Source organism: Urtica dioica, chromosome 12, assembly GCF_054948205.1.
Source record: "Urtica dioica subsp. dioica isolate 48M chromosome 12, U.dioica_male_clone48M_v1_H2, whole genome shotgun sequence".
Taxonomy (NCBI): Eukaryota; Viridiplantae; Streptophyta; class Magnoliopsida; order Rosales; family Urticaceae; genus Urtica; species Urtica dioica.
This window is the reverse complement of record NC_142767.1, coordinates 9,543,721-9,570,235: the sequence shown is the minus strand read 5'-3', so window position 1 is coordinate 9,570,235 and position 26,515 is coordinate 9,543,721. Positions and strand designations below refer to the sequence as shown.

The 26,515-nt window shown below is 38.2% G+C and overlaps 1 protein-coding gene across 1 annotated transcript; it reads right to left on the bottom strand.

The window, feature by feature from the left end:
- Positions 1-10,378: 10,378 nt before the first annotated feature.
- On the bottom strand, positions 10,379-11,582 carry LOC149378989 (uncharacterized). The gene is made up of 2 exons (XM_089603925.1): positions 11,518-11,582; positions 10,379-11,198 (listed from the first exon to the last, which is right to left on the bottom strand). The coding sequence occupies exons 1-2, from the start codon at positions 11,580-11,582 to the stop codon at positions 10,379-10,381; spliced, it is 885 nt and encodes a 294-aa protein (XP_089460051.1).
- Between the last annotated feature and the right edge of the window lie 14,933 nt (positions 11,583-26,515).

Below are 26,515 nucleotides of genomic sequence, written 5' to 3'. Positions count from 1 at the left end.
CTCATTTTACCTATAGATTGAACATTTCAAAATTTAGTAGTTTTCGGATTTTATTTTATAATTTCACGATCGATCCTACCGAAATTTCGACAGAACCTCCCCTATAAACTTAACAACCCGGCATCAAGCCTTTAACTTTAAAACCTGCATAGAAACATCCTAAAACTAACAATAAATCCAATCTCAGTGGTTCGATTATTAAAATTCATAATCCATCACATTTTTAATCATTTATAACAACAATTAAATACAATTCTATTTAATTTACATAAACTAACTAATTATTTTTACATCATTTTACCAAATATAAAATTTATAACAAATATATAATTCATTTATAATTTATAAAATTTATAACAAATATTTATAATTCATTCATAATTTATAAAATTTATATTTGGTATAACAAATATATAATTCTAAAAATATAAATTATAACAAATTTATAAACTAAAAATATATAATTTATTTATAACTAATTTATACTTATATAACTAAATAAATTATATTAGTTATATATAACAAACATTTATAACTAAAATTATATAATTCATTTATAACTAATTTATAACAAATATATAACTAAAGTTTATAATCCTATAACTAATTAAAATAAATTTATAACTAAAGTTTATAATCCTATATATATTAATCATATATAATATACCTAATATATAACTAATATATACATAAATTTATAACTAATATATATTAATCCTATAACTAACTAATATATATATATATATATATATATATATATATATATATATATATAGTTTTAAAAAAAAAAACTTACCGATCGGACGACAAAAAGAAGAAGAAGGCGCGGGTTCGCGGGGAAGAGGGGAAGCAGACGCGGGTCGCGGGGAAGAGGGGAAGCAGACGGAGCGGCGGAGGGGCGGCGTCGGCGGCGGAGTGGCTCGGCGGAGGATCTGCACCGGGAGAGAGAGAGAGGTAAGGAGAGAGATGCATGTGAGGAGAGACAGAAGTAAGGAGAGAGAGAGACTTACCGGGTAGCGTCGACGGCGTCGGCGGCACAGGGCGGAGGACGGCACGGCGACGGCGGGAGAGAGAAAAAGAGAGAGAAAATCGATTTAGGTTAAAGAAAGAGAAATGGGGAAGCTGGGTCGCGATCTGGATTTAAAGACATTTAGCGACGATTTTCTCGTCGCTAAATGATTTCATTTCGTCGCTAAACGAACTTACGTTAACCGGGCATTTAGCGACGATTTCTTCGTCGCTAATAGTAAATTTCACATATTTAGCGACGATTTTATCGTCGCTAAATCATTTCGTTTTAATTTAATGGGGGGATTTTCCCCTCTTTAAAATTCGTCAAAATTCGAAAACATTTAGCGACGACGAAATCGTCGCTAATTGTATAGCGACGACAAAAAACTATTTAGCGACGATTTTATCGTCGCTAAATGTTTTTGTCTTAATCAAATTGGAGGGATTTTTCCCTCTTTAAAATTCGAAATTAATTCAACATTATTAGCGACGATATCGTCGTCGCTAAATGAATTCAGAAATCATTAGCGACGAATTTATCGTCGCTAATTATTTTCCCGCGAACTTAGCGACGACAAAATAGAATTAGCGACGATACATTCGTCGCTAATTATCTTTGCCGCCAAACTTTATTATTTTTCGCACCAAAGAATTAGCGACGATGTTATCATCGCTAAAAGGGTGATTAGCGACGATTTATTAGCGACGATTTATTAGCGACGATTAAGTCGTCGCTAATAGTTTCGTCGCTAAATGTGGTATTTCTTGTAGTGATATATGTATATATATATACACACGTTTTCATTTATATTTAATGTTGTCAAACGGATCTATAATCAGTTGATTGATTTCTTTTAACTGTTATCAGTCGGATACATTCTATATTGTTTTCCGTAGGTTGATTTAAGAGTTTCCAAAATCCTAATGAAACGAAAGCTGTATCTCCAAATAATTCAATAAAAGAAATCAGCTAATCAGTTATTTCGTGGAACCCAATCCCGGCCTATCCACCATGGTAATCTAGAATTTACTAGTGATCTTAATTATTGTGAGTAATTTTCTCATACCCTTTGGCCTTTATAGTTTTATTACAGTTTTCTGTCCCAAATGTACGTAAAAGGTAAGATTAGAGTAATAGTATTTTTAAAGTGCAGTATTTTTATAATAGTGATTCTTTTAAATCTTTCTAAAAATAATTTTCTTAAAATTATGAACCGTTGCGATTTTACATTTAGCTAAAAGAAAATTACTATTATCACATGCAATTTCCATAAATTTGAAAAGGTTTCCATTCTGACTAAGTGTAGTTTGCTCTATTTTTTACTTATACCATTTAATGTACACTACTACAAAATTGATTTTCTGATGCGCAAGACTATCAGATGCGACTAGTCGCACCTAAAAGTCGCATCTAAATGACTTTCAGGTGCGACTAGTCGCATCTGATAGTCTTTCAGAAGCCGAAAAAATTCGCTCAAATTGTCTTTTGATTTTGACAATCCGATGCGACTAGTCGCACCTGAAAATATGTTGAAACTTTCAAGTGCGACTATGTCGCATCAGATAGTTTGAAATTTTTGAGCGGGCCTCATCTCCCCCTCTTTTATTTCATTAGTCTGACGTGGCGAATGAAATTTTTATTTTTTATTTTTATAATCAGGTGCGACTAGTCGCACCTGATAACTCATCAGATGCGACTAGTCGCATCTGATAGTCTTATCAGGTGCGATTCTGTCGCACCTGATTATTAGGGTTTTGTTTAAAAACCCAGGTCGCGATCCTTTCTTCTCCAGCCGCTCAAACTCTGTTAAAAAAAAACGCTCTCTCTCTCCCTGCGAACTTCTCTTCTTCTCCGGTTGTAAACTCATTAGCCCACATCCATCTCCTCCATCCCTCTCTTCTCCGACTATTCCTTCGCCTAAGAACACTTCGCCGACCACCACCGGACCACCACACCGAGCTCTGCCGAGTCCCAGCCACACCGAGCTCCGCCGCCGAGTCTCAAGTTCCGCTGCCTCCGAGTCCCAGCCACACCGAGCTCCGCCGCTGTCGCTGCTCCATCTCCTCCGTCCCTCTCTTCTCGGCCTCTTCCTTCGCCGACCACCACGCCACGTACCCGTACCCGGCCACCGGACCTCCGCCTCATCCGGCCACCGGACCTCGCCAGTCACCACTGCCTCTCTCTCTCACTCGGTATTTCTCTCTTTCACTCTCTCTCTGCCTCGCTCCCTCTCTGCCTCGCTCTCTCACAGCTCGGTTTAAACTCACAGCCGTACGTCGTCTCGCGCCTCCGGACCTCGCCGTGCGCTCAGCCCCGGCCCCGCTGCCTCCGAGTCACCACCGACTCTCTCTCTCACTCGGTATTTCTCTCTCTCACTCCCTCTCTGCCTCGCTCCCTCTCTGCCTCGCTCTCTCTAACTCGGTTTAAACTCACAGCCGTCGTCTCGTGCCTCCGGACCTCACCGTGCGCTCAGCCCCGACCCCGCTGCCTCCGAGTCCCAGCCACACCGAGCCTCTGTCCCCGAGTCCCAGCCTCCGAGCCGCTGTCCCCGAGTCCCCGGCCGGCCGTCCTAGGTTAGTGTATATATATATTAGTGTATATATTAGTTAGTTAGGTTAGTGTATATATATAATATGTTAGGTTAGTGTATATATGTAATATGTTAGGTTAGTTAATTAATGTGAAGTATGTAAGTTAATAATAATGTGTAACTTAATTAGTATTAATTTGATAATTAATTTAACATGTTTAGTAATTTGATAATTAATTTTGATAATTGATTGTAAATTAGTTAGTATTAATATGATATATGGTTAAAATAAGTTTGATTTTGATAATTAAGTTTAATAATGTGATTAGTTTATATTAGGTTAAAATTAAGTTTTAGTTGTTTTTTGACATGTTTTGAAATATAGTTTGTGACATTTTTAAATTTTTTGCTTTTAATTAATTTAGATTAATTGTAAGTATACCTAGTTTTAGTTGATCAGACGCCAGGTTTGGTAGAATTTCAGCGACATCGTTCGAGCGGCAGCGCATCAGGCCGCCAAGGCGCACGAGCAAGATCTGGCGGAAGAGGAGGCCTTGCATTCCAGAATTGGCAGACTTCGAATGAAAAAGGGAAACAAAAAGAATAAATTGTAATTTTTTTAATTTATTGAATGTAAATTATCAAATTTTATGAATTTAATATTATTATTTATATACTTATTCTAATTAATATTATTCAAATTATTTATTTAATTTAACAAAAAAATTATTTAATTAATTTTTTAAATTATAATTTTTATATATTTAAATGGCTGATTCTATTAGAATCAGCATTTAAAAAAAATAACTACAGACAATCAGATGCGACTAGTCGCATCTGATACTTTCGCGGGAAGAGTATCAGATGCGACTAGTCGCATCTGATTGTACTAACACCCGCCAAATATTTCGCGGGGAATTACTATCAGATGCGACTAGTCGCATCTGATACTCTTCCCGCGAAAGTATCAGATGCGACTAGTCGCATCTGATACTATAATTCATGCTTTAATTTCTCATTTTGAGGGATATTTAGGTGCGACGTTTGGTGCGACTTGTCGCACCTAAAATGTCGCACCTGATAGTGATGACTTTCAGGTGCGACTAGTCGCACCTAATATCATCAGGTGCGCACTTTCAGATGCGACTTTGTCGCATCTAAAGTCGCACCTGATGATACTTTCAGGTGCGACATTTATGCTTTCAGGTGCGACTTTTGTCGCACCTGATGCTATCAATTGTACTAGTGGTATTTTGATTTTGGTGTCCAAAATTTACCTATAAATACATGACATGGATGAAGTACAAATTCATACCCGATTTTACAACTCACTCTCTACATCTCTCTATCTCTTCCTCTCTAAATTTTCGTCTAGAATTATTAGTGTTCAAAGAGTAAGGTGGCAAATTCGTAACACATTATCAGCACAATCACTTTACTTATATGGAAAATTCGTAACACGTTATCAACTCAATCACTCTCATCCATAAGACTAACTCGGCAGTATAATTCTCTAAATACAAAAACTTTTACAACTATATTTGTTATTGCATAACACCAAATTACTATACATAGGAGGCTCTACCGCTATATATGATGCGATTTATAATTTTTAACTCCATTAGTGTATAACTTCATAATACTATATACAGGAAGACTATGTCACCTTATAATAAAGTGATGTGAACTACATATAATCGTATTGTGTAATTGATGTCAATTTTTAAGACACATGAGGTTCTGCCACTTTATAGAAAAATGATATTAATTACAAATTTATTTTTATTGCTTTATTAATATTTTACTTTGATTAACTATGTCATTTTAATGCTTGTACATTTACATCTTAATTTTACTATGATTAATTTTACCACAAAATTAAAAAAAATACTCAACAGTAATATAACAGCCATAGAATGACTATATTTTACCTTATAAATACATATCTATTCAACTCATTTTTACCATACAAATAATCCCAAATTTTCTTCTACCTCATATATTTTTCTCCTATCTAATTACTATTTTTCAGTTCACACACAAAATGTCTCGTTGAATACTAGTCTTTATCGTCATACTTATTGTTATGCTTAATGTTTATGTTTTTACAGGATAAATTTCACCAAATGAAGTTCACTTCGTCATTGTAATGTTTTAATTTATGTATTACTTTATTCCTTACAATCTTTGTAGAGACTTGTATGTCTTTAATCATTAATCTATTTTTTTTTATTTCATAATGGCTATCATCACGGAAAATCTTATGAAGCTTGAATTCATCCCATTAGATATCATGGGACACAACTACATGTCCTAGTGGGGCTATGTAGAGATGCAGTTAGAATCCAAGGACCTACTGATACAGGTTCGGAGGAAAATACTTCGTCAAGTATGGACAAGGCAAAATTGTTGATTTTACTTCGTTGACATCTTGACGAAGGACTCAAAAGGTGAGTATCTCACCATCAGAGATCTAAGTATATTACGGAAGGAGATGAGGGATATGTATTGTCACCAGAAAGATATAATGTTTCCCGTATACCGTGATCAATGGGCCTCTTTACAGATCAAGGATTACAAGAAGCTCAATGAATATAGCTCTGCAATGTTCAAAATAGTATATAATCGGAGATTTTTTTGAGACAGAGTGACAGATGCTTACATGCTAAAAAACACGTTCACCAATTTCCACGCATCAATTATAACCTTGCAATAGCAGTATTACAGTCGAAGATTTACAAAATATCCTCAATGAGCAAAATAACCAACTTAAACGTTTGAAATTGCTAAATAGCCAACGTTTCCCAAATTTTAGGTAAATAGCCATTACATTTTATTTACAAGTTTAATTTTACAAGAACCCATATATAACATCCCACCCAAAACCGATTTTGTTTAGATTTTAAATTTAAAAAAATAACCAATTTAAATCGGTAAATATTGCGCAAAATATCCTCATTCGACTTCATTGGATTTCAAAGAAAAAAAAAAAGAGGATCGGAGAAAAAAATTTATTGCCGCCAAGAAGAATCATAGGAACGACGAACTTCTACAGAAAAAAGAGAAAGAACAAGAAGACGAAGATTACTCATCGCCGACTAGAATCTTAGAGACGATGAAAAGCACATGTAATCAATAATCTTAGTTGTTTCTCTGTTTTCCGAAAATAGTCTTGTACCACTTGTCGATGGCGCCCAAGAATGCGGAATCCGACGAGGCCGAGGCCGAAGGATGAGGGCAGGGTGCGAATCGTGGTATTCGATGAGGCAGGTTGTAGTCTTCCAGGCATATGATTGAGATGAAGATTGCGGGATCCGACGACGCCGAGGCGGAGGATTGCGGGATCCAACGAGGCCGAGATGGAGGGTGAGGACTGCGGGATCCGACAAGGTCGATGGCGATTATGGTATTCCACTACTAGAAATATGACATTTAGCTACGGAAGTATTAGCGACGACTTAATCGTCGCTAATTTTTCGTCGCTAATCATCCTTTTAGCGACGAATTTATCGTCGCTAATTATTTGGTGCCAAAACTTCTAAAGTTTCGCGGCAAAGACAATTAGCGACGATATTTTCGTCGCTAATTATATCTATTCGTCGCTAAGTTCGCGGCAAAGACAATTAGCGACGATATTTTTGTCGCTAATTATATCTATTCGTCGCTAAGTTCGCGGGAAAACAATTAGCGACGATATTATCGTCGCTAATAGTTTGGAATTAATATCGAATTAATTTCGAATTTTAACGAAATTTAAAGAGGGAAAAATCCCCCCAAAATAATTTAAATGAAATGATGTAGCGACGATAAAATCGTCGCTAAATGTTAAAAAAAAAACTATTAGCGACGATTAAATCGTCGCTAAATGCTTGGTTATGAACTGAAAATTTAAGTTCATTTAGCTACGAATTTTAAACATTTAGCGACGAGTTAATCGTCGGTAAATGTCTTTAAATACCAGATCGCGTATTAGTTTCCCCCATTTTTCCCAGACCTAAAAATTAAAATTTCTCCAATCTCTCCCAAAAACCCAGTTCTCCTCCGACGAACCTCCGTCCTCCGCCGTCGTCCGCCGTCCCCGAAGCTCCGGTAAGTCGCTCTCTCCTCATGTCTCTCTCTCCTCACATCTCTCTTTCCTCACGTCTCTTTCTCTCCTCAGATCTGTCTCTCCGAAGCTCGTCGCCGTCCTCCGACGTTCCGCCGCTGACGCCGAAGTCTAGCTCGTCCGCCTCTTCCTCCGCCTGCACGTCTCTTCCTCAATCCGCCACCGCCGGTAAGTTTATATATATATATATATATATATATATAAGTTATATTTTATATATTTACATAATTTAGTATATAATTAAGGATATAAGTATTTATATAATTAGTTATAATTATATAGGATATAAGTATTTATAGAATTAGTTATATATATAATTATTTAGGATATAAGTATTTAGTATATAATTTATTATATAATTTAGTATTTAGGATTTAATTACGATATAATTTAGGATGTTTGATAATTTAAAATTGTAAATTAGGATTAGAGATTAAATATGTATATAAGTATAGTAGATTAGAGATTAATAAATTAGGAAATGTAATTTTGTTAATTACGATTAGAAAATTTAAAATTAATGAATTAGTTTAACGAAAATTAGGTAGTTTATGTGAAATTAATTAATTGGTTATGGATTGAAATTGAAATTGAAATTGAAATTGGATTTAATTTTTGTTAGAAATGAATAAAAATGTGACATTAATTAAGTGGTTATAGATTTAAAAATGAATAAAAATATGAAATTATTCCGTGAAATGAAGTCGCCGTGAGTTGTGTGGTCACCGGAGCAAGAGTGACAACCAGAGAAGGGGTGAGTGAGGACCGGAGAAGCTTATTTCGTGATTGGAGGTAAGGAATTTCCTCTCCTTGGACTAGATTGAAATTGAATCTAGGGTTCATAACAACAATTGGGGGGTTTTGAATCCGAGTTGTATATGTGAAACTGATGAGTTTTATGTGGTGGTGGGACTTGATTACTGATAAGTATGACATAAATTTGGTGATTTTGATGAGGATTCGCTTGTTTGGTTTAATGGTTGATTGAGATTGATGAAATGTGATTATTCCGTTTCGCGTTCGATTTTTGAAGTTGTGATTGGATTAGGAATTAATTTGAAAATGGATTTGACATTTGAGTTTTGAAATCAATGAATAATGATTTGAGATTGATTTTTTTTTTGTTCGGGCTCGGCTTTTTGCTAGTTAATCTTGAAGTTGAAATTTAAATTTTATGACGAGTTAGAAAATTTTAATGACAAGTCTAGAAATTTTTATGACAAGTCAAAGGATTTTGTGACAAGTTAGTTTGATTCGTGTTTGGTTGTGTGACTTGTTTGGGTTCGCATAGTTCGCAGCAGGCTCCGTCGACCCACAGCCAGCAGACGACGCCCGGCGGTGTCAGTCGGCTGATGAGCAAATTGTAATCCCGCCGCACCATGCAGAGTTTCAGCGCCAGCAGAAGAGCGTTTCACGTCGAGGCGGGGGAAAACGAGTGGCGGGACGACGAAGCAAAGGTCGCGACTAGTGTTTTATTACATATTTTGTATATAGTAGATTTTTATTTGCATATTTGTCGATAATCGAAATCGTAACCGTATTTTATATATAAGTTCATTTCGATAATATAATTTGATTTTTATTTGATTTTTCATTTTAGAATTTCATAAACGAAAAACAAAATAAAAAATAAATAATTAACGACGATAAAAATTAATAATTTTAAAAATCGAAATTTTTTTTTTGTAATTAGCGACGACAAAGTCGTCGCTAATTATTAAAAAATTAACTTAATAGCGACGACTTTATCGTCGCTAATTCGCGCGCAAAATTTCCCTGCGTCAATTAGCGACGATTAAGTCGTCGCTAAAGAATTAAAAAAAAAATCTCGTTTAAACATTTAGGGACGACAAAATCGTCGCTAATATCGTCGGTAAATATTTAGCGACGATTAATTCGTCGCTAAATATATTTAGGCACGGACATTTAGCGACGATTTAGCGACGATTAATGGGTTATTAGCGACGAAAAAAATCGTCGGTAATGGTGAGATTTGTTGTAGTGTTCTCGACATAGGCTCATTGGGAAGAGGCACGCCTCCATCGAGCAAACGGCAGAGATCAGTTACGGTCTTTCCAGAATAGGCCCATTGGATATTTATAGAGAGTATTGGGTCGTCTGTAAATAGTTGTAAATTTACGTAAATAGATGTAATCAGTTGTAAATAGGTGTACATAATAGTGTAAATACTTGTTGCGTATATATTGGGCATTAATTAATTTTTAGTTAGTGTGATGGACTATTTTTTTAATAAATTAAAACTTGGACTATTTTTTAAAAAGACGATGGATTATGAATTTTTCTCATTTAGAAATTATTATTGCTTTTTCGTTTTATTTATTTTATTCATAGTTACTCACAAGTCATCACCAACTTTCCACTCTCTAGTTGAATAATCCATGAATAATTAGCAGAGACAACGTGTGTACGAAAATTTAAACTTTATGTTATTTAAGTATAAGTTGAATACAAAAGAGAGAAGAGAAATGGCCTATTAGCTAGTAGTTGTCTTTATGTATATATATATATATATATATATATATATATATATATATATATATATCCTAATTTAAGAAATATGAAGAACAGATTTCTTAGTTGCATACTATTAAAAAATTAACTTTTAACCCAAAAAAAAAAATGCTCTAATAACATTTCCATTTAGATTATTTTTTTTTCTCATTCCCACTCTCTTTCTCTTTCTTTTTTTGATAAAAGGATTTTCATTTTATTAAAATAAATGTAAATCTGCTAAAGCAGCAGTTACAACAGTCGGAGGAGCTGAAAAGGTCCAAGTAACAGTAGAAGCAAAGTTTAGAGCATATTTTGCCAGTAAATGAGCTGGATTGTTGTTAGCTCTAGGACAAAAGGAAAAGGAGCAAGAAGAGAAGGAAGCAGCAAGATTCCGGATATCGTCCGTAACAAGGCCCAACTCAGTCGTCGGGGAGGCAGCAATGATGATGAGTTGAATCACTGTGAGGCAATCTGAAAACACGGAGATGTGATCGATGTTTTGGTCTCTAGCTATCTTGATACTGTGCAAAATTGCAGTAGCTTCGGCGATGTCGGGGGCGAGAATGACGGAGGTTTGGGCGATGTGAGAGGCAGTAATTGCACCAATGTTGTCACGGAGAAGAACACCGATTCCACAGCGATTCCGACGAGAACAAACAGCAGCATCAACGTTGATTTGGATTGTGTCATTGTTGAGTCGCGGAAACTTGTAAGGGGTCGTTGCAGCAGCAGGGACTTGAGTCTGGTCCGGCGGACGTAGCTCGTCGAGAAGTTGAGAAGTCCAATCTATGAGGAAGCGAGGGTCGAGTCGCGGGTGGCCGTGGAGGACCTTGTTGCGATAAGTCCACCGAGACCAAGAGAGGGCAGCAAAGAGACGGAATGATTCCTGGCTGAGACGATCGACAGCAACAAGAAGGAAGCCAATTATATCTGATGTGTAGCGCGGGTCTATGGCGTGGTCGAGGTCGCAACTTTGCCAGAGGGAAAAAGCATCGGGACATGTCCAAATGGCGTGGACAACTGTTTCTGGAGCTGATCTGCAAAAGGGGCACACACAGTCAGTAGTAATTTTCTTTTTTGAGAGGACATCATTTGTAGGGAGAAATTCATGACTTAGTTTCCAAAGGAAAATTTTAATTTTGGGATTGAGCTTGAGCCTCCACAACGTTTTCCACCAAGACACTGACGGGTTTGAGCTAGAGGGGCATGAAAGGTTTTTGTGGTTGTAGGCAAGTTGGTATCCACTCTTGACCGTGAATTCTCTATCTCGTGTGTAGTACCAACGGAGCCGATCTATGGCATTGGATTTGGGGCAGGGGATGCTAAGGATGAGACTAGCATCCTCGGGCTGGAAACCGCGTCGATGAAGTCGATATCCCACTCGCCATTTCCCCGGCGAAGGTCCATAACTCGGGTATCATCGGGGATGTAAGGAGCTTCTATGAATTTGAAAGAAGGGGCCCGAGGAATCCACTTATCATGAAGAACTCTTATATTTTCTCCATTCCCGACTCGCCATCGTGATCCGGAAAGAATAAGGTCACGGCCCCAAAGAAAACTATGCCATAAAAAGGATCCTCGACGGTGGGTTTTGGCTTGGGTGAAGGGCTGTTTGGGGAAGTAGCAAGCTTTGAGAATGCCGAAGGTTAGAGAATTGGGATTTCGGATAAGTCTCCAAGCTTGTTTGGCAAGAAGGGCTTGGTTAAAAGCTTCAAGGTCACGAAATCCAAGGCCTCCGTCGATTTTGTTCTTACAAAGGAATCGCCATTTGCACCAATGAATTTTCTTTTTTTCCTCAGTAAAACCCCACCAAAATCGAGCTAAAAGGCGGTGTATTTCGGTTAGAAGGCTTTTTGGGAGACGGAAACAACTCATCGCATAGCTTGGTATAGCTTGAACAATGGATTTAATGAGGACTTCTTTGCCGGCTTGAGAGAAAAGGGAAGATTTCCAGCCCCTCAATTTATTCCAAACACGTTCTTTTATGTGGGAGAAAAGGGTTTTTTTTCCTCGTCCAGCGAAGGCGGGGAGACCAAGGTATTTTTCATGGCAAGGGACAATGCGAACGCAAAAAGTGGAGGCTATGGCAATTTGGTGATCAATATTGACTGATTTTCCGAAGCAAAGCTCAGATTTGTCAAAGTTTATTTCTTGGCCCGAAATAGCGGAGTATGTGTTTAAGGTGTCTCGGAGAGTAATGTATTCGCTATTTGTGGCTTTGAAAAAAACGAGACTATCATCGGCAAAAAAGAGATGGGAAATTTGTGGGTTTGTGGGACCAAATGAGAGGCCTTGAATTTGGTTGAGAGTTTGGACTTCATGGAGAAGGGAGGAGAGGCCTTCGGCGCAAAAAAGAAAGAGAAAATGTGAGAGGGGGTCACCTTGTCGTAGTCCTCAGGTAGGGGTAATATTGCCATATATAGAGCCGTTGAGGACGAAGGAGTAGGTCACAGTTGTGATACAATTCATGATTTTAAGTATCCAACGTTCATCGTAGCCTAATCGCCGCATTATAGCTTCGATGAATGACCACTCATCACGATCGAAGGCTTTGGAAAGGTCAAGTTTGAGGGCTGCCATATCACCGTTTCCGAACCGACCAAGTCTCATCGTGTGTAAAGCTTCAAATCTGATAATTGCGTTGTCAAATATTTGACGGCCTTGGACGAAGGCGGATTGGGTGTCGGAGATGGTGGGAGGCAAAGTTGGTTTGAGTCGGTTGGCTAGGCAAGGGGATATGGTTTTGTATATCACCGAACAAAGACTAATGGGCCGGAGATCCTTCATATGAGTAGGTTTGGATTTTTTTGGGATGAGGCTAATGAGGGTGTGGTTTATTTCCTTGGCCGACCAATCATCATTTAGAACACCTAGGCAGACTCGTGTGAAAAGGTTGCCAAAAGTGTCCCAATGTTTTTGGAAAAAGCTTGCTGGAAAGCCATCAATGCCTGGTGCTTTATGGGGAGACATATTGAATAAGGCTTTACGGATTTCATCGGGTTCGAAGGGTTGAAGAAGTATCTCATTTGTTGTTGGGGAAATTTTAGTGGGGATACAATCAAGGATGGCAGCTGTTATGGATTTTGAGGGGTTAGAGGAGCGGTAAATGGTTTGGAAATAATGGAATATTACCTTTGAGGTGGTGTGAGGTTGATCCTGCCATTTACCATCAGAATCGAAGAGGCCGGAGATCGTGTTCTTCTTTTGACGTTGTGTGGCCTTTCGGTGGAAGAAGCGAGAGTTACGATCACCGTGTTTAAGCCACGTGGCGCGACTTCTTTGGTGCCAATACCTCTCTTCTTTATCAAGGAGCGTGTTGAGGAGCTTTTCCTCATGACGAAAAGTATTGACCGTGTCGGGGCTGAGGTTTGTGCTTGTAGAAGCTAGCTTATCTTTCTGACTCCTTATCAAATTTTGGAGGGCACGGAATTTTTCGCGGTTCCATTTTCGAAGGGTAGTTTCGTAGCCCGACAACACCCTCGTCCACTCCTGTAGAGGGTTTGAAGCCTCATAGCGGAGGTTGGTGTCTCGTATAAGCTGCTCGTAGTCGGGATCATCAGCCCATGCGTCTTCGTAGTGAAAGCGACGATGGTGGGTCCTTGCACGTTGGTCTTGGGATTTCAGCCCATTGCAATGAAGAACAATGGGAGCATGATCTGACGACCAAAAATTCAGATGGCTGACCGCAGCATGAGGGTATTGAGTCTTCCAAGAGGTGGTTGCAAGGAATCGATCAAGTCGCTCTTGAATCAAATCCTCGCCGGAAGAGCGGAACCAAGTGAATGAATCATGACTCGGGCCAAGGTCTTGAAGGCTGCAATCATCAATAGCATTGTTGAAATTGTCCATTTGGTATTGGGGTCTTGAGGAGCCGCCTCGTTTTTCTTCAGGATGAGAGAGTTCATTGAAGTCGCCGCCGCAGATCCAAGGTCCGTCAAAAAGGTGACAAAGACGGCGAAGAAGAGTCCATGTGTGGTGTCGTTGTGAGGTATCAGAGTGGCCATAGAGACCTGAGAAACGGAAGTGGGTACCAGAGGAGTCGGTGATGAAGGCATCAATGTGGTGTCGAGAGTAGGAGGATATAGAAACTTGGATTTTATCTGTCCAAAGGAGGGCAAGACCACCGCTGAGACCAACTCGGTCAACAGCGAGACCATGGGGAAAGTTGATTGCTTGCTTTAGGTACGTGAGTTGGGTTGAGAAAAGTCTGGTTTCTGAAAGAAAAATGAGGTCGGGGGAGAGGGAGGTTGTGTGGGATTGGAGGGTACGAACGGTCCAAGGGTTCCCAATCCCTTGGACGTTCCAGCAAAGGATTAACATTGTGACCGGCGACCTTCTCCACTAAGGTTCGCCGATGAATGTTGAGTAGAGGCTGGAGAAGAATCAGTGATCTCAACTGAAACTTCAGCAGCTGTAGGGGTTGCAGGAGAGGTTGAATTGGTGTCAAGGGAGTGGTCATTTGTGGCTGGGTCATTTTCTGGGGAAAATTTGTCACTCAGGGAGTTGGTGAAAAGGTTATTGTGCCTGGCTTGGTGCTTTAGGGAGATGGTTTTCCTTGGGGTGTGTTGTGTGCATTTTTTTGCTATTTTGGTGGTTTTAGTGAGTAAGTCACGTGGGTGGAGGGATTGCTTATTTTTCCTTTTTGGGATGGTTGGTTCTAGGCCAGATGAGAAGGAAAGATTGTCGATGGTGATAGGTGCTTGGTGGTTGGATTGGGAATTATTGGCTGAAAGGAGATGAGGCTGATTAAGAGGGCAATAGGTCAGGGTTGGGCTTGTGTTTGGTGGGTCAGTCGTGACTGGGAATTGGGGAAATATGGGCCCGTGAGTTGGTACATTAATGTGGGAAGTAGAGAGAGGGGCTTGGGAATTGGAATCAAGATTGGCTTCATTGGGTTTGGAATTTGGAGCATTAACTGGAGGGTTTGGGTTTTCGATGGAGTGTGGTGTGTCACAATTGGTGGTGAGCGGCGGTGCTTGGTTTTGGTGAATGGTGGTTTTGGATTGGGTCGGAGGCGTAGCGACGGCGTTTTTGGCTGGTGAAGTGGGTCGGAATCTGAGCGGAGGGGCGGTCTTCGGCTTCAGCCTGAGATTGGGCGCCTGGATGGTTGTGTGGAGGAGAATTTGCAATCACCGGTGAAGTGAGAATGGGTTTTGTCTGTGTGTTTGGGTGCTGTATGTGTTAGGCGTTTGATTGGGAAGTGGTGTTTGGGGCTTTGGTGTTAGAGCAAGCTTCAAAGCAGTTTTGTGGGGATGGGGAGCTGCGAAGCCATGGGCCAAACAACGGCACAGCCTTCAAATGATAGTCGAGAATGGTGGCAAGCGGCTCTGAGCAGTTCCGATTGTCATGGCCTAATTTTCCGCAGGTGAAGCACATGTAGGGAAGCTTTTCATAATGAAATTGAATCCAGGTTTTTGTGTTTTGAATGGTAATAAATCTTCCTGGGTATAAGGGTTTTTGGATTGAGATATTGACTTTGAATTTGATGTAGTTTTGGAATAAAACTTGCTCTAAATTATCAGTTTTCAGGTGGGAGATTTCTCCGGCGGCTGAGACAATTTTTTGGAGTGAGAAGCTTTGGAGGAATGTTGGAAACCCGGCCCCACAACGGCATCATGTCGAGGTTAACAGATTGCCATTCCCCGGAGTCCGGCCATGGAGCGAGGGTGATGAATCCATTGGAGAATAGCCAAGGATGACGGTTGAGGATAGCAGAACAGGTGGGTTTGTCTTTGAATTTGGCTTTGAAGATAGTGGAGTCTTGGTTTGCAGTAAGTATGTGAAGCTGCCAGCTTGGTCCTGGACACCACATACGTTCAAGTTGGGCATGAAGGAGAGGTTTGTTTGTGGGTTTGCGAGTGGTAATTTTTCCGAGGAGAATAGTGTTGGTTGAGGCAGAGATGGTGTCATCTAATTCCCACTCATCCTCGGAGTCGTCATGGACAGCAAGGGATGTGGTCTGGTGTATCAGCTCATCTACGGTGGAAGACATGGTGGAGGCTCTACTCAGAGAGGAAGAAGGGAAAGCTCTACTCAGAGAGGAAGAAGTGAATCGCTTGTTCCACTCTCTTTCTCTTTCACTCATTCGATATTGACGGATTCAGAAAAACTACGACGAGTTCTAACGAACAACGATCTCCGACAAACACGTGTGAAACTAATTTTTTTAAATGAATTTAAAACAGTAAAAATTAATTTTTTATAAATTAATATTTCAGACGTGTGTGTCGGAGATCGTTGTTGTTCGTTGAAATTCGTCGTAGTTCTTTCAAATCTATCAATTTGAGAGAGAGAGAGAGAGAGAGAGAGAGAGAGAGAGAGAGAGAGATTTAAATGGTATGAGGTCATTTTTATCCATTTTTTTATAAAAGACAATTTATGCTTGGATATTTCTCAACTTAATTGATATGTTCTTGATATTTTTATAATTTCGGTCTATATTAGAAAATTTTCCATATATATATACATATATGGAGCTGTCGTGTTGTATCTATTATGATTAGGGGTGACAATTCGGGTTACGTGTCGTGTTCGTGTCGTGTCTTGATCGTTTTCATGTATTTTTTGACAGACCCAGACCCAACTCATTTATTAATCGTGTCTAGGAGCAAAACCCAAACACGACTCACTATTTTTTTTTGTTAAACCCAGACCCAACCCACTAAGACCCATTTATTAATCGTGTCTCAATGGACCATATAACCCACGAACCCACTTAGACTCACAGACCCATTTAGACCACTAAACCCATTTGAACACGCGAATCGGTTTAGGCCCTTAGACATGTTTACTTCAAAATATTGAAATCATCTAAATCAAATTAAATAACAAATTAGTCAGAATAAGTAATTAATAAAAATATTCCATATAATCAACTAAGCCACCAACATAATATTTTTACTACAAAAGAGAAGTTCAAACACAATCCATTGGGTCATTATGAGTATTTATCGTGTTTACCCATTAACAACTCATTTAATATCCATTTTAGGTCGATCCAAATCCATTTACACCGTGTCGTAACCGTGTCGTGTCTCGTGTACGGTCCAAATTGTCACCCCTAATTATGATTGAATCCTGAGAGTGACGCAAGATCAAACATAATCAGAGGGAATAAATAAAAGAAAATATTGATGGAATGGAAAACAAGAACTAAATACTTCACATTTTAAATTATATAATAGAAGACAGAGTATCTTCCTTTATTGACCTGACGTCACATGCCATAAGAGCGTAATAATAAAAATAAAAAGATAAAAAATTAACACTCAATTATAAGGGAAAGTAATTTAAGATCAACTTTAAAGCGGGTTGTTCATGTTTAAGTGAAACTTCAGTGGAAAGCACTTTAAATTGTTATTGTTGCGTGTGTCATTATTATTAGGACATGGTACTCATATATGACACAAATGCTCATTAATATTTTATATAAAAATAATGCAGAATTGATAAAAAAAAAAAAAAATGCATTGAAATAAGATTATAGTGGACAACTTTTAAGGATGCTCAAATTAGAGTATTTTACACAAATATTATCCATTTATAATATAAAATGGAATTTAATAAAAGGCACTCTAGCAAACTAACCATTTAAAACCATTGTAATTTCAATTTGGCCAATGTCTCAAACGTTTTAAATATATAACCATTACTTTTTATTGACTTACCAAAATAACGTCTACCAACTATTTTTGGTTGTTTATTTTTTAGAAAATAAAAACGGAAATTCTGAATATTTGAATCCCTCAAATTAAGTAACGGCTTTCCTAAAAAACGGAAATCAATTTGTTCTAAAAAACTAAGGAGAAAAATAGAAGCAATTGCGAAGAAAAATCCAATTTTGAAATATACACAATTAATGTTAATTAATTAAAATTTACAGTAATTAACGAAAATTTACACCATTGAAACTTGCAAACCATTAACGTTAAAACATGGAAAATCATTAACGAAAATATACACCATAGAAATTAACAAACGATTAACATTAAATAATTTTTTACAGTATGTAATTATACAAGTTTAGAATAAAACATGAGAAATCATGAAAAATAACGTTGATTAACAAATCTTTCACAAATAATAATTAAAAAAAAACAAAGACAACGATTAGATTTTTTATTTTATTTTTTATTAACGTTGTGGTTATGATGATTATGATCAGAGAGAGAGAGAGAGAGAGAGAGAGAGAGAGAGAGAGAGAGAGAGAGAGAGACTTACCCTAGGATTTGAAATATCCACTATTATATAACAGAAGTATTAGAACATATTTTGCCTTTGTACAAAAGTATATTATCATTGTATTAGCTAGTTTGGTTTAATAGTAATCTCACACATATCTCGACGGAGAGGTCATGGGTTCAAGCCCCTTGGACTGCAGAAATGCATGCCCTTTTAGGATTTATTCTAAATTATGTAATTTTGACCAATATTGCCACCTGCGCTTTGCACTGCTAATACATCATGTAATATTGGCCAATAGTGTCACTCATTAAAAAAAAAGTATATTATCATCATACATACGATGAAAACAACAAAAAATTATATTAAACAATCATGTATAAAATATTTATTCAATAACTGCTTCTCCATTATGATGGAAAGAAATACAAATAATATTTAATTAACAATAAAATTAACTTTTTTTTTAATAAAACCGTTTTTTATGTGAAGAAATGGCATAATATTGGAGAATGTTAAATCTTAAATTTGCCACATCAGCCAAAATGACTATTTGACTAAATATTTTGAAACGTTGGTTAAAACATAATTTTCAAGTTTAAAGTAACTTAATTATTTATAATTTTTTTAATAAAATATATTATTTTTGATGATATATTACGAGTGAGCATCTCTTGATATTAGAGTTGCTCTAATGATATATAGATTATAGAAAATATATATTGTGTGCGCGGGTGTGTATGAGTTTTTTTTTTGTTTTTTTGACAAAAAAGGGCAGAGTCACATCCCAGAAGGTTGAAATTAAAGTGCAAAAAGGGAGAGCAAGTTGCACAATATAATATATATTTCAAATATTTCAAAATATTTTTAACCTACCATAATATCTCTTTTTTTTTCAGTTGATTTTTTCTTGATTTTAAAATGAAAATGTGAAAAATGATGTATTATATGAAACAGACTGAAAAATAATCAAATAAAATTGTGACAAGAAAATTATTAAAAACATTAGTTATTAGATAAAAATTAAACGTGGTAGTGATCAAGTTAAGGTTGAATAGAATTATAGCTGGAGTTCTCGTTTGTTTTTTTTTTGTTTTTTTTTTTTTGTTTTTTTTTTTGTGTGTGTGTACAAACGATGTAATATTATTATTATTATTATTATTATTTAAAGAAGCTAAGAGTTAGCTTCTAATAGAAAGTGGGTCTAAAAAAAAAACACGACTTTTAATGATGTATATAAATAGATCTCAATTAATCACGCCGAAATTATTATTTGGATCGAATGAAGAGATCCACACTATGTCAGCTTACCGGAAAATTGATAACTAAACTCAGTTTCGAGCTCATATAAGGCTCTTTAGAACCAAGGATTGACTTCCCGAGGGTTCCGGTCGGGTTCCCTGAACCGGAGGGGACCGGGATAGGACATGCAGAAACCGTTCCTGTGAACCAAACCCGGTCGAATCCCGATCGAACCGGATCGGAACCCCCTGGACCGGATCCCGTTTTATCTTTAAATGTTTTGCTCCTCATTTCGCGAAACCCTACTATCCCGAGGAAGAAGTGAGCCCATCCCGTCCCGGCCGGATCCCGTTTCTTCTCTTCGCCATTTGCTCAATTCCCGGTCAGATCCCGCAAGTTCCTTCATCTCTGGTCTGCGTCCCGCCGGATCCCGCCCATCCGAAGCCAATTTTGTCCAGATCCCGGGGAACCCGAAAGGTATCATCCGAGTTTTTCATTTTTTAGGATTTTTTTCAATTTTTTTCTTATGAATTGATGATTATTGTGATGATATTGTTGAATTTTAATTAATTTCGAGATTAGTTGATTATTGTCATGATGAAGTTGAATTAAAATGTTGATTACAATTAATTTGATGATTATTGTGATGGTTATGTTGATTTTTGTCATATGAATTGATGATTATTGTGATGATATTGTAGAATTTTACTTAATTTAGAGATTATTTGATTATTGTCATGATGATGGTCTTGAAATGTTAAATTAATCTTCATTAGATTATGAATTGATGATTATTGTCATGATTAAGTTGAATGACTTGAAATGTTGATTAAAATGAATGTGATAATTATTGTGATGGTTATATTGAATTCAAATTGATTTAATGATTGTTATGGTAATTTGTGAATATGTGGAATTGAAATGATTATGATTATGAAGTATGGCGTCCGACCTGGCATACAAGTATTGCGAGCCCGTCGAAGGACGACCGAATGCAAGCAAATGCAAATTTTGCGGGTACATCATTAGCGGTGGTGGAATCACTCGTGTGAAAAATCACTTGGCGAACATAGAGAAGACAAAAAGTGTGAAGATGTGCGACAAGGTTCCTCATGAAGTACAGGAGGAAATGCGGGAGTTACTCTACGTACGCTCTCAAAAGAAGAAAGAACGTGACAGTTTGTGTGAGTCGATGCGAGCTGACCTTCAAAAAAGTCTAGGGGACTCTGACGAAGAAATAGACGAAGGTCCCAGTAGATCTTCGGGGTCCTCTGATCCAAGAAGATAGCACTCCGGGGTCAAGAGGTTGGCCAAAGCCGTCGACCGATTCTTCATTCACGAGTGACGAGACACTCAAGACACCCCACGTATAATTAATTACTAGTTAGTGTGCTTTATATTTTGCCGTACGTGTTGTAATCAAGGTTTGACTTTATGGTACTTTATGTTGAATTTTATCTTGGTTTGAACTTTGTGTTTTATATTTTGTCGTACGTGTTGTAATCAAAGTAATTTAGTTTTGCAAAATATGAAAACTTTGAAAAAATATGTTTATTTTTGCAAAATATTTGTCTGAATACCCCTCAGGTTCCTACATTTTTTGTCGGTTTCCTCTACGGTAAGCGGTTTTCTACCGGTACCGGTTTCCTTTTTTTTGTCTGAATACCCCTCGGTTTCCTTTCCGGTAAACAGTTTCCCCCCAAAATTGGGGTCTCGGTACGGTAACGGTAACGGTACGGCGATCCTTGTTTAGAACTACGCCTATTTATTTATTTATTGTTTTCATGAATACTTTAGTAGTTTCATTTATTTCTCTTTGGATTTATTAGATGACCTGTCTTTCTTGAGACTACGAACTAGCTAGGACTGATTATGGTTCGTGGTTTCTGTCATTTCGCTGACATCGGTTTATTTTGGTAGGAGGAAAAAACTGTGCAATCTGTATACATTTTGCAACACTAGTACAAAATATAGCATCAGGTGCGACTTTTTTCGCACCTGAAAGTGCAAAAGTCGCACCTGATGACACTTTCCGGTGCGACTTTAGATGCGACAAAGTCGCATCTGAAAGTCCGCACCTGATGATTGTAGGTGCGACTTTCCGCACCACAAGTCGCACCACAAGTCATCACTATCAGGTGCGACATTTTAGGTGCGACTTCTCGCACCACAAGTCGCACTTGTTAATATATTACTCCAAAATAATATATTAAGGTGTGATATATAGTATCAGTTGCGACTAGTCGCATCTGAAACCTTCGCGCGAAAAGTATAAGATGCGAGTAGTCGCATCTGTTACTCATTCCTGCCTAATATTTTGGCGGGATACAATACAATCAGATGCGACTAGTCGCATCTGAAACCTTTGGCGCGAATGAATCAGATGCGACTAGTCGCATCTGATTATCTTTAGCTTTTTTTTTAAATGCTGATTCTAATAGAATCGATTCTATTAGAATCTATATTTTTTTTTTGTTAAATTAATTAAATAATTTTAATAATAATAATTATATAATATTAATTAGAATAATAATTATATATATGTCGATTCATATAATAATTATATAAATCATTTAATAGAAATTCTAATACTAACAACATAAAATTTGATAATTTACGTTCAATAAATTAAAAAAAATTACAACCTATTCATTTTGTTTCCCTTTTTCACTCGGAGGGTTCCAATTCTTCAATGCACGACCTCCTCTTCCGCCAGATCTTCCTCGTGCGCCTTGGCGTCCTGGTGCGCTGCTGCTCGGACGATGCCGTTGAAACTCTACCGAATCTGGCGTCTGAGCATTCAGCATTGAAGCTGGTGGCGGCGTCTGAGCATTCGGCATTGAAGCGGATGACGGCGTCTGAACATTCGGCATTGAAGCTGATGGCGGCGTCGTCCCAGGGTTCAGCATCGCGGGGGATGTCTGCATGGGAGACGGATGCTGCTGTGTGTAGGCAAAGAAGTTTCGCTGAAAGGCCTCCATCTGAGCTCGTTGCTCACGCCTCATCTCGTCCATTGCGACATGTTGTGCTGCCAACGCTGCTTGTAGCTCGCTAACCACTGGATCTGGAACGCGCTCTCGTCCTGAGCCAGAGCCAAGAGATACAAGGATCTCGGGATCGAGGGACCTATCTCAACATACCAATCTTGACGTTGCCTGAGAACAGTATCCATCACGTACTGCTCTGCCTGGTCTATATCAAACGTTTGGCCTGACTCCGCTGCTTGTCGCTAAATATCCTCGACTTGAGTCCTAATTCGTGCCCTCAAACATATGTTAAAAAAAGATTATCGAATATTGATTATTAAGTAACTTACAAATGCTTGTTTAGCCCAATCAGTCGTCCAGTCGCCTTGATCATCTTGATGTTTTTTCTCCCACGTGTCTAACGCCGATGCCAAAGTCCCATCTTCCATACTCTGCAGTTTTTATCAAAATATGAGTAATGTATTTATTTCAAAATAAATATTACAAAATTAGAATAAACTTACATTCAAATGTCGATGAGCCAAGAAAGAAATCGACCTTTGTGTGGACTTCGTTTTGTTGTTCTTCGAATTGTCCCTGTTGCGATCAGACTTTTTCTGCAAATATTAAATTTCGTTATAATTCGATTTGATCCCCGTTCACGGAAGACATCCTCAACCTAGAATTCCGGCCGACTTTGTATGCCAAATTTCCCGCGCGTTAGCTTGTACGTCCCGTGCTATTCTATCCGCGATGATGCTTCTTGTCTTAAATGACTAAACGATTGCTCTTCTTGGCCCAAACGCCTAAGCGATCTCGCGCGTTAGCTTCTACGCCCACACTACTCTATCCACGATGACTCTTCTTGTCACGAACGACTAAGCGATTGCGCTTCTTGGCCCAAACGCCTAAGCAAGCTCGCGCATTAGCTTGTACGCCCCGCCTTCTATATCCGCGATGATGCTTCTCATCACAAACGACTAAGCGATTGCGCTTCTTGGCCCAAACGCTTAAGCGAGCTTGTGAGTTAGCTTGTATGCCACGCGCTACTCTATCCGCGATGACGCTTCTTGTCACAAACGACTAAGCGATTACGCTTCTTGGCTCAAGTTCCTAAGCGATCCCGCTCATTAGCTTGTATGCCATGCGTTACTCTATCCCGCGACGACACTTCTTCTCCTGAGCGAATAAGTGATTGCGCTTCTTGGCCCAAATGCCTAAGCGATCCCGTGAGTTAGCTTGTAGGCACTGCGCTACTTTATCCTGCGATAACGCTTCTTGTCACAAACGATTAAGCGATTGCGCTTCTTGGCCCAAACGCCTAAGCGATCCCACGTCAGCTTGTACGTCCTGCACTACTCTATCCGCGATGACGCTTATTGTTACAAACAACTAAGCGATTGAGTTTCTTGACCCAAACGCCTAAGCGATCCCGTCAGTTAGCTTGTACGTCATGCGCTACTCTATCTCGCGATGACGCTTCTTGTCACAAACGACTAAGCGATTGTGCTTCTTAGCCCAAATGCCTAAGCGATCTTGCATTAGATTGTACGTCCCGCGCTACTCTATCCGCGATGACGGTTCTTGTCTCAAACGACCAAGCGATATTTCCATCAAGCTTCTCATGCGTGAAGACTTTGTCACATTTAGAACTCTACATGGAGTAACAAAATTAAGTTTAAGGAGGTGTTGAATAATTTTTTAAATTGATTTTTAAGTATTTACCCAACTTTTATTGGAGTATAAATAATAGCCTAGTTTCTAGAATCCAATTTTATATAAGTTGAATGGATGTAGTCATTGAATTTAATTATACAAGATAAGGATAAAATATAATTTCTCGAAGATAAGTGTAGAATTATTGATGATAGAATCGTTACTGATAAAATCAAGTAATGAATCATTAAGACTCATCTATAATATACAAGTATTCTTGTATTTTTAAAATCCCCTAGTCACTCGCTTCCCTCCTCCCAAAATAGGTAGGATTACTTTCTCTAATCGTTTTAGACATCGTATCGTATATCGCTATATATAGTTCGTACATTTCATTTTGTTGCTTTCTGAAACACAAAAATAGATAATAGAATCGTCTCACATATATAGATATATATATAAATCAAACGAATCTATCTTAATGCAGTGGTGTGTACTTAACATATATAGTGAAGGTGTAAATATAGTCTGAGATTGGTCTTTGTTAATCAATGAAGGGTTCGATAAAATGCTCAGCGAACTACACTCCTCTTAGTTCGATCAGCTTCTTGGAGCGGGCGGGGGTTGTGTACGGCGACAAATTTCGATTGTGTAAGGAAAAGTGCAGTACAGCTGGTCTCAGACCCTCCAACGATGCAAACGCCTCGCACTCTCTCCCAATTGGGTATCTAATGTGGCGATGTGGTAATTATTGTTAACAATATTAATAAAATATAAAAAAATTAGGAAAATAGCCGATTTAAACATTTGACATTACTAAATAGCCAAACGTTCGATAAATCTTAGGTAAATAGCCGTAAATAATGACGTGCCATAATATATGAAGGTGATTATTTATATAAGATTTACGTCTATGAATATATGAAAATGGCTATTTACCTAAGATTTACCAAACGTTGGTCATTTAGCAATATCAAATGTTTAAGTTGGTTATTTTTCCTAATGAATCCATAAAATATTATGCGGGAATAAAACAATTTGCGAAAATTAAATCAAATAATTAAATAAGAAAACTAATAAAACAAAAGAAAACAGAAAACAATAAGATAACAAATAAAACCGGTATATAAACTTCAACCAGTACGAACAAGAACGTAATGAAACAAAGGAAGCTCGTCTCCCATGATGACTAGGACAAAAAGGAGCTTTAGACGCGACAAAAGTCCTGTCTAAAGCCCCAGAAGTCGCGTCTATATGAGCAATAGACGCGACTTCAGACGCGACTACGCTCGCGTCTGTATGTTCGTGTCTGTTGGTAAACAGACGTGAGAAGTCGCGTCTGTTGGTAGACACGACATTCAGACGCAACAACTGCGTCTAAATGTCAATTTTGTTGTTGGCTCAAATGCTTCCCGCATTTTGGCGGGAGAGATACAGACGCGACTTCTCGCGTCTGAAGAGTTTTGTGAAACTTCTACAGACGCGATAAATCGCGTCTAAATAAGTTCCCGCCAGAAAGCGGGAAATATTTTAGAGGCGAGTACTCGCGTCAAATTTTTTTTTTTTTTTTTTTACTTTTTATTAAATTGTATAAATTATTTTTTAATTAATTTAAATTATTCAAAAATGCATATAAATTAATAAATATGATATCATAAAAGTCGTAAATATTTCATAAAAACTAATATAAACGTCATACATATGTCATATGATATTTATCTGATATACATAACAAAATAGTATAAAATATCAAAGTCTATAAGAGGCACATCTACGTCTCGGATCCTCCCGGACGCCCTTCTCCAGGTCCCGCTCCTCTCCGTGCTCCCGATCCTTTGCCCTTTGAGCTCCCTTTTTGTTGTTGTTTTCCCTTTACCCTTCTGAGTGGGACGTGTCACTGATGGTGGATCAGGAGTAGTCTGAGTCAGACGTGTCATTGATGGTGTCTCATGAATCGTTTGAGAAGATGTCTGCGGTGAATACATCCTTGCCTGCGTAGGAGTCTGCTGTGAGGCAGCGCTACTCCCTAGTTGAGTCGACGGACAGAACTGTGATACCATATGTGCTACGTCGGGAGGTAAGACTGGAATTTGCATACCAGGAATGCTTGCAGGTTGAAGGTTTTCGAGGAGATCTCCTAAGAAACTCGACATCGATATCAATACTCTTGGCGGTCCTTGTGAAGTAGAAGAAGAAGCTTGACTATCGTCGATTCGTTGCACATTGATAGCCGATCCTCTCGGGACAACCGAGCCAATCTCCGGAAGATGATCAGACCTGGCCCCGAGAACCTCACGCATGACATATCT

What these genes read in the sequence shown, in the direction of transcription:
- LOC149378989 (XM_089603925.1), bottom strand. Translation starts at nt 11,582, where the DNA reads ATGATACCCGAGTTATGGACCTTCGCCGGGGAAATGGCGAGTGGGATA. An exon ending in ATATCGACTTCATCGACGCG is followed by an intron (nt 11,199 to 11,517) that starts GTTTCCAGCCCG and finishes CCCCTTTTGCAG; the next exon opens with ATCAGCTCCAGAAACAGTTG.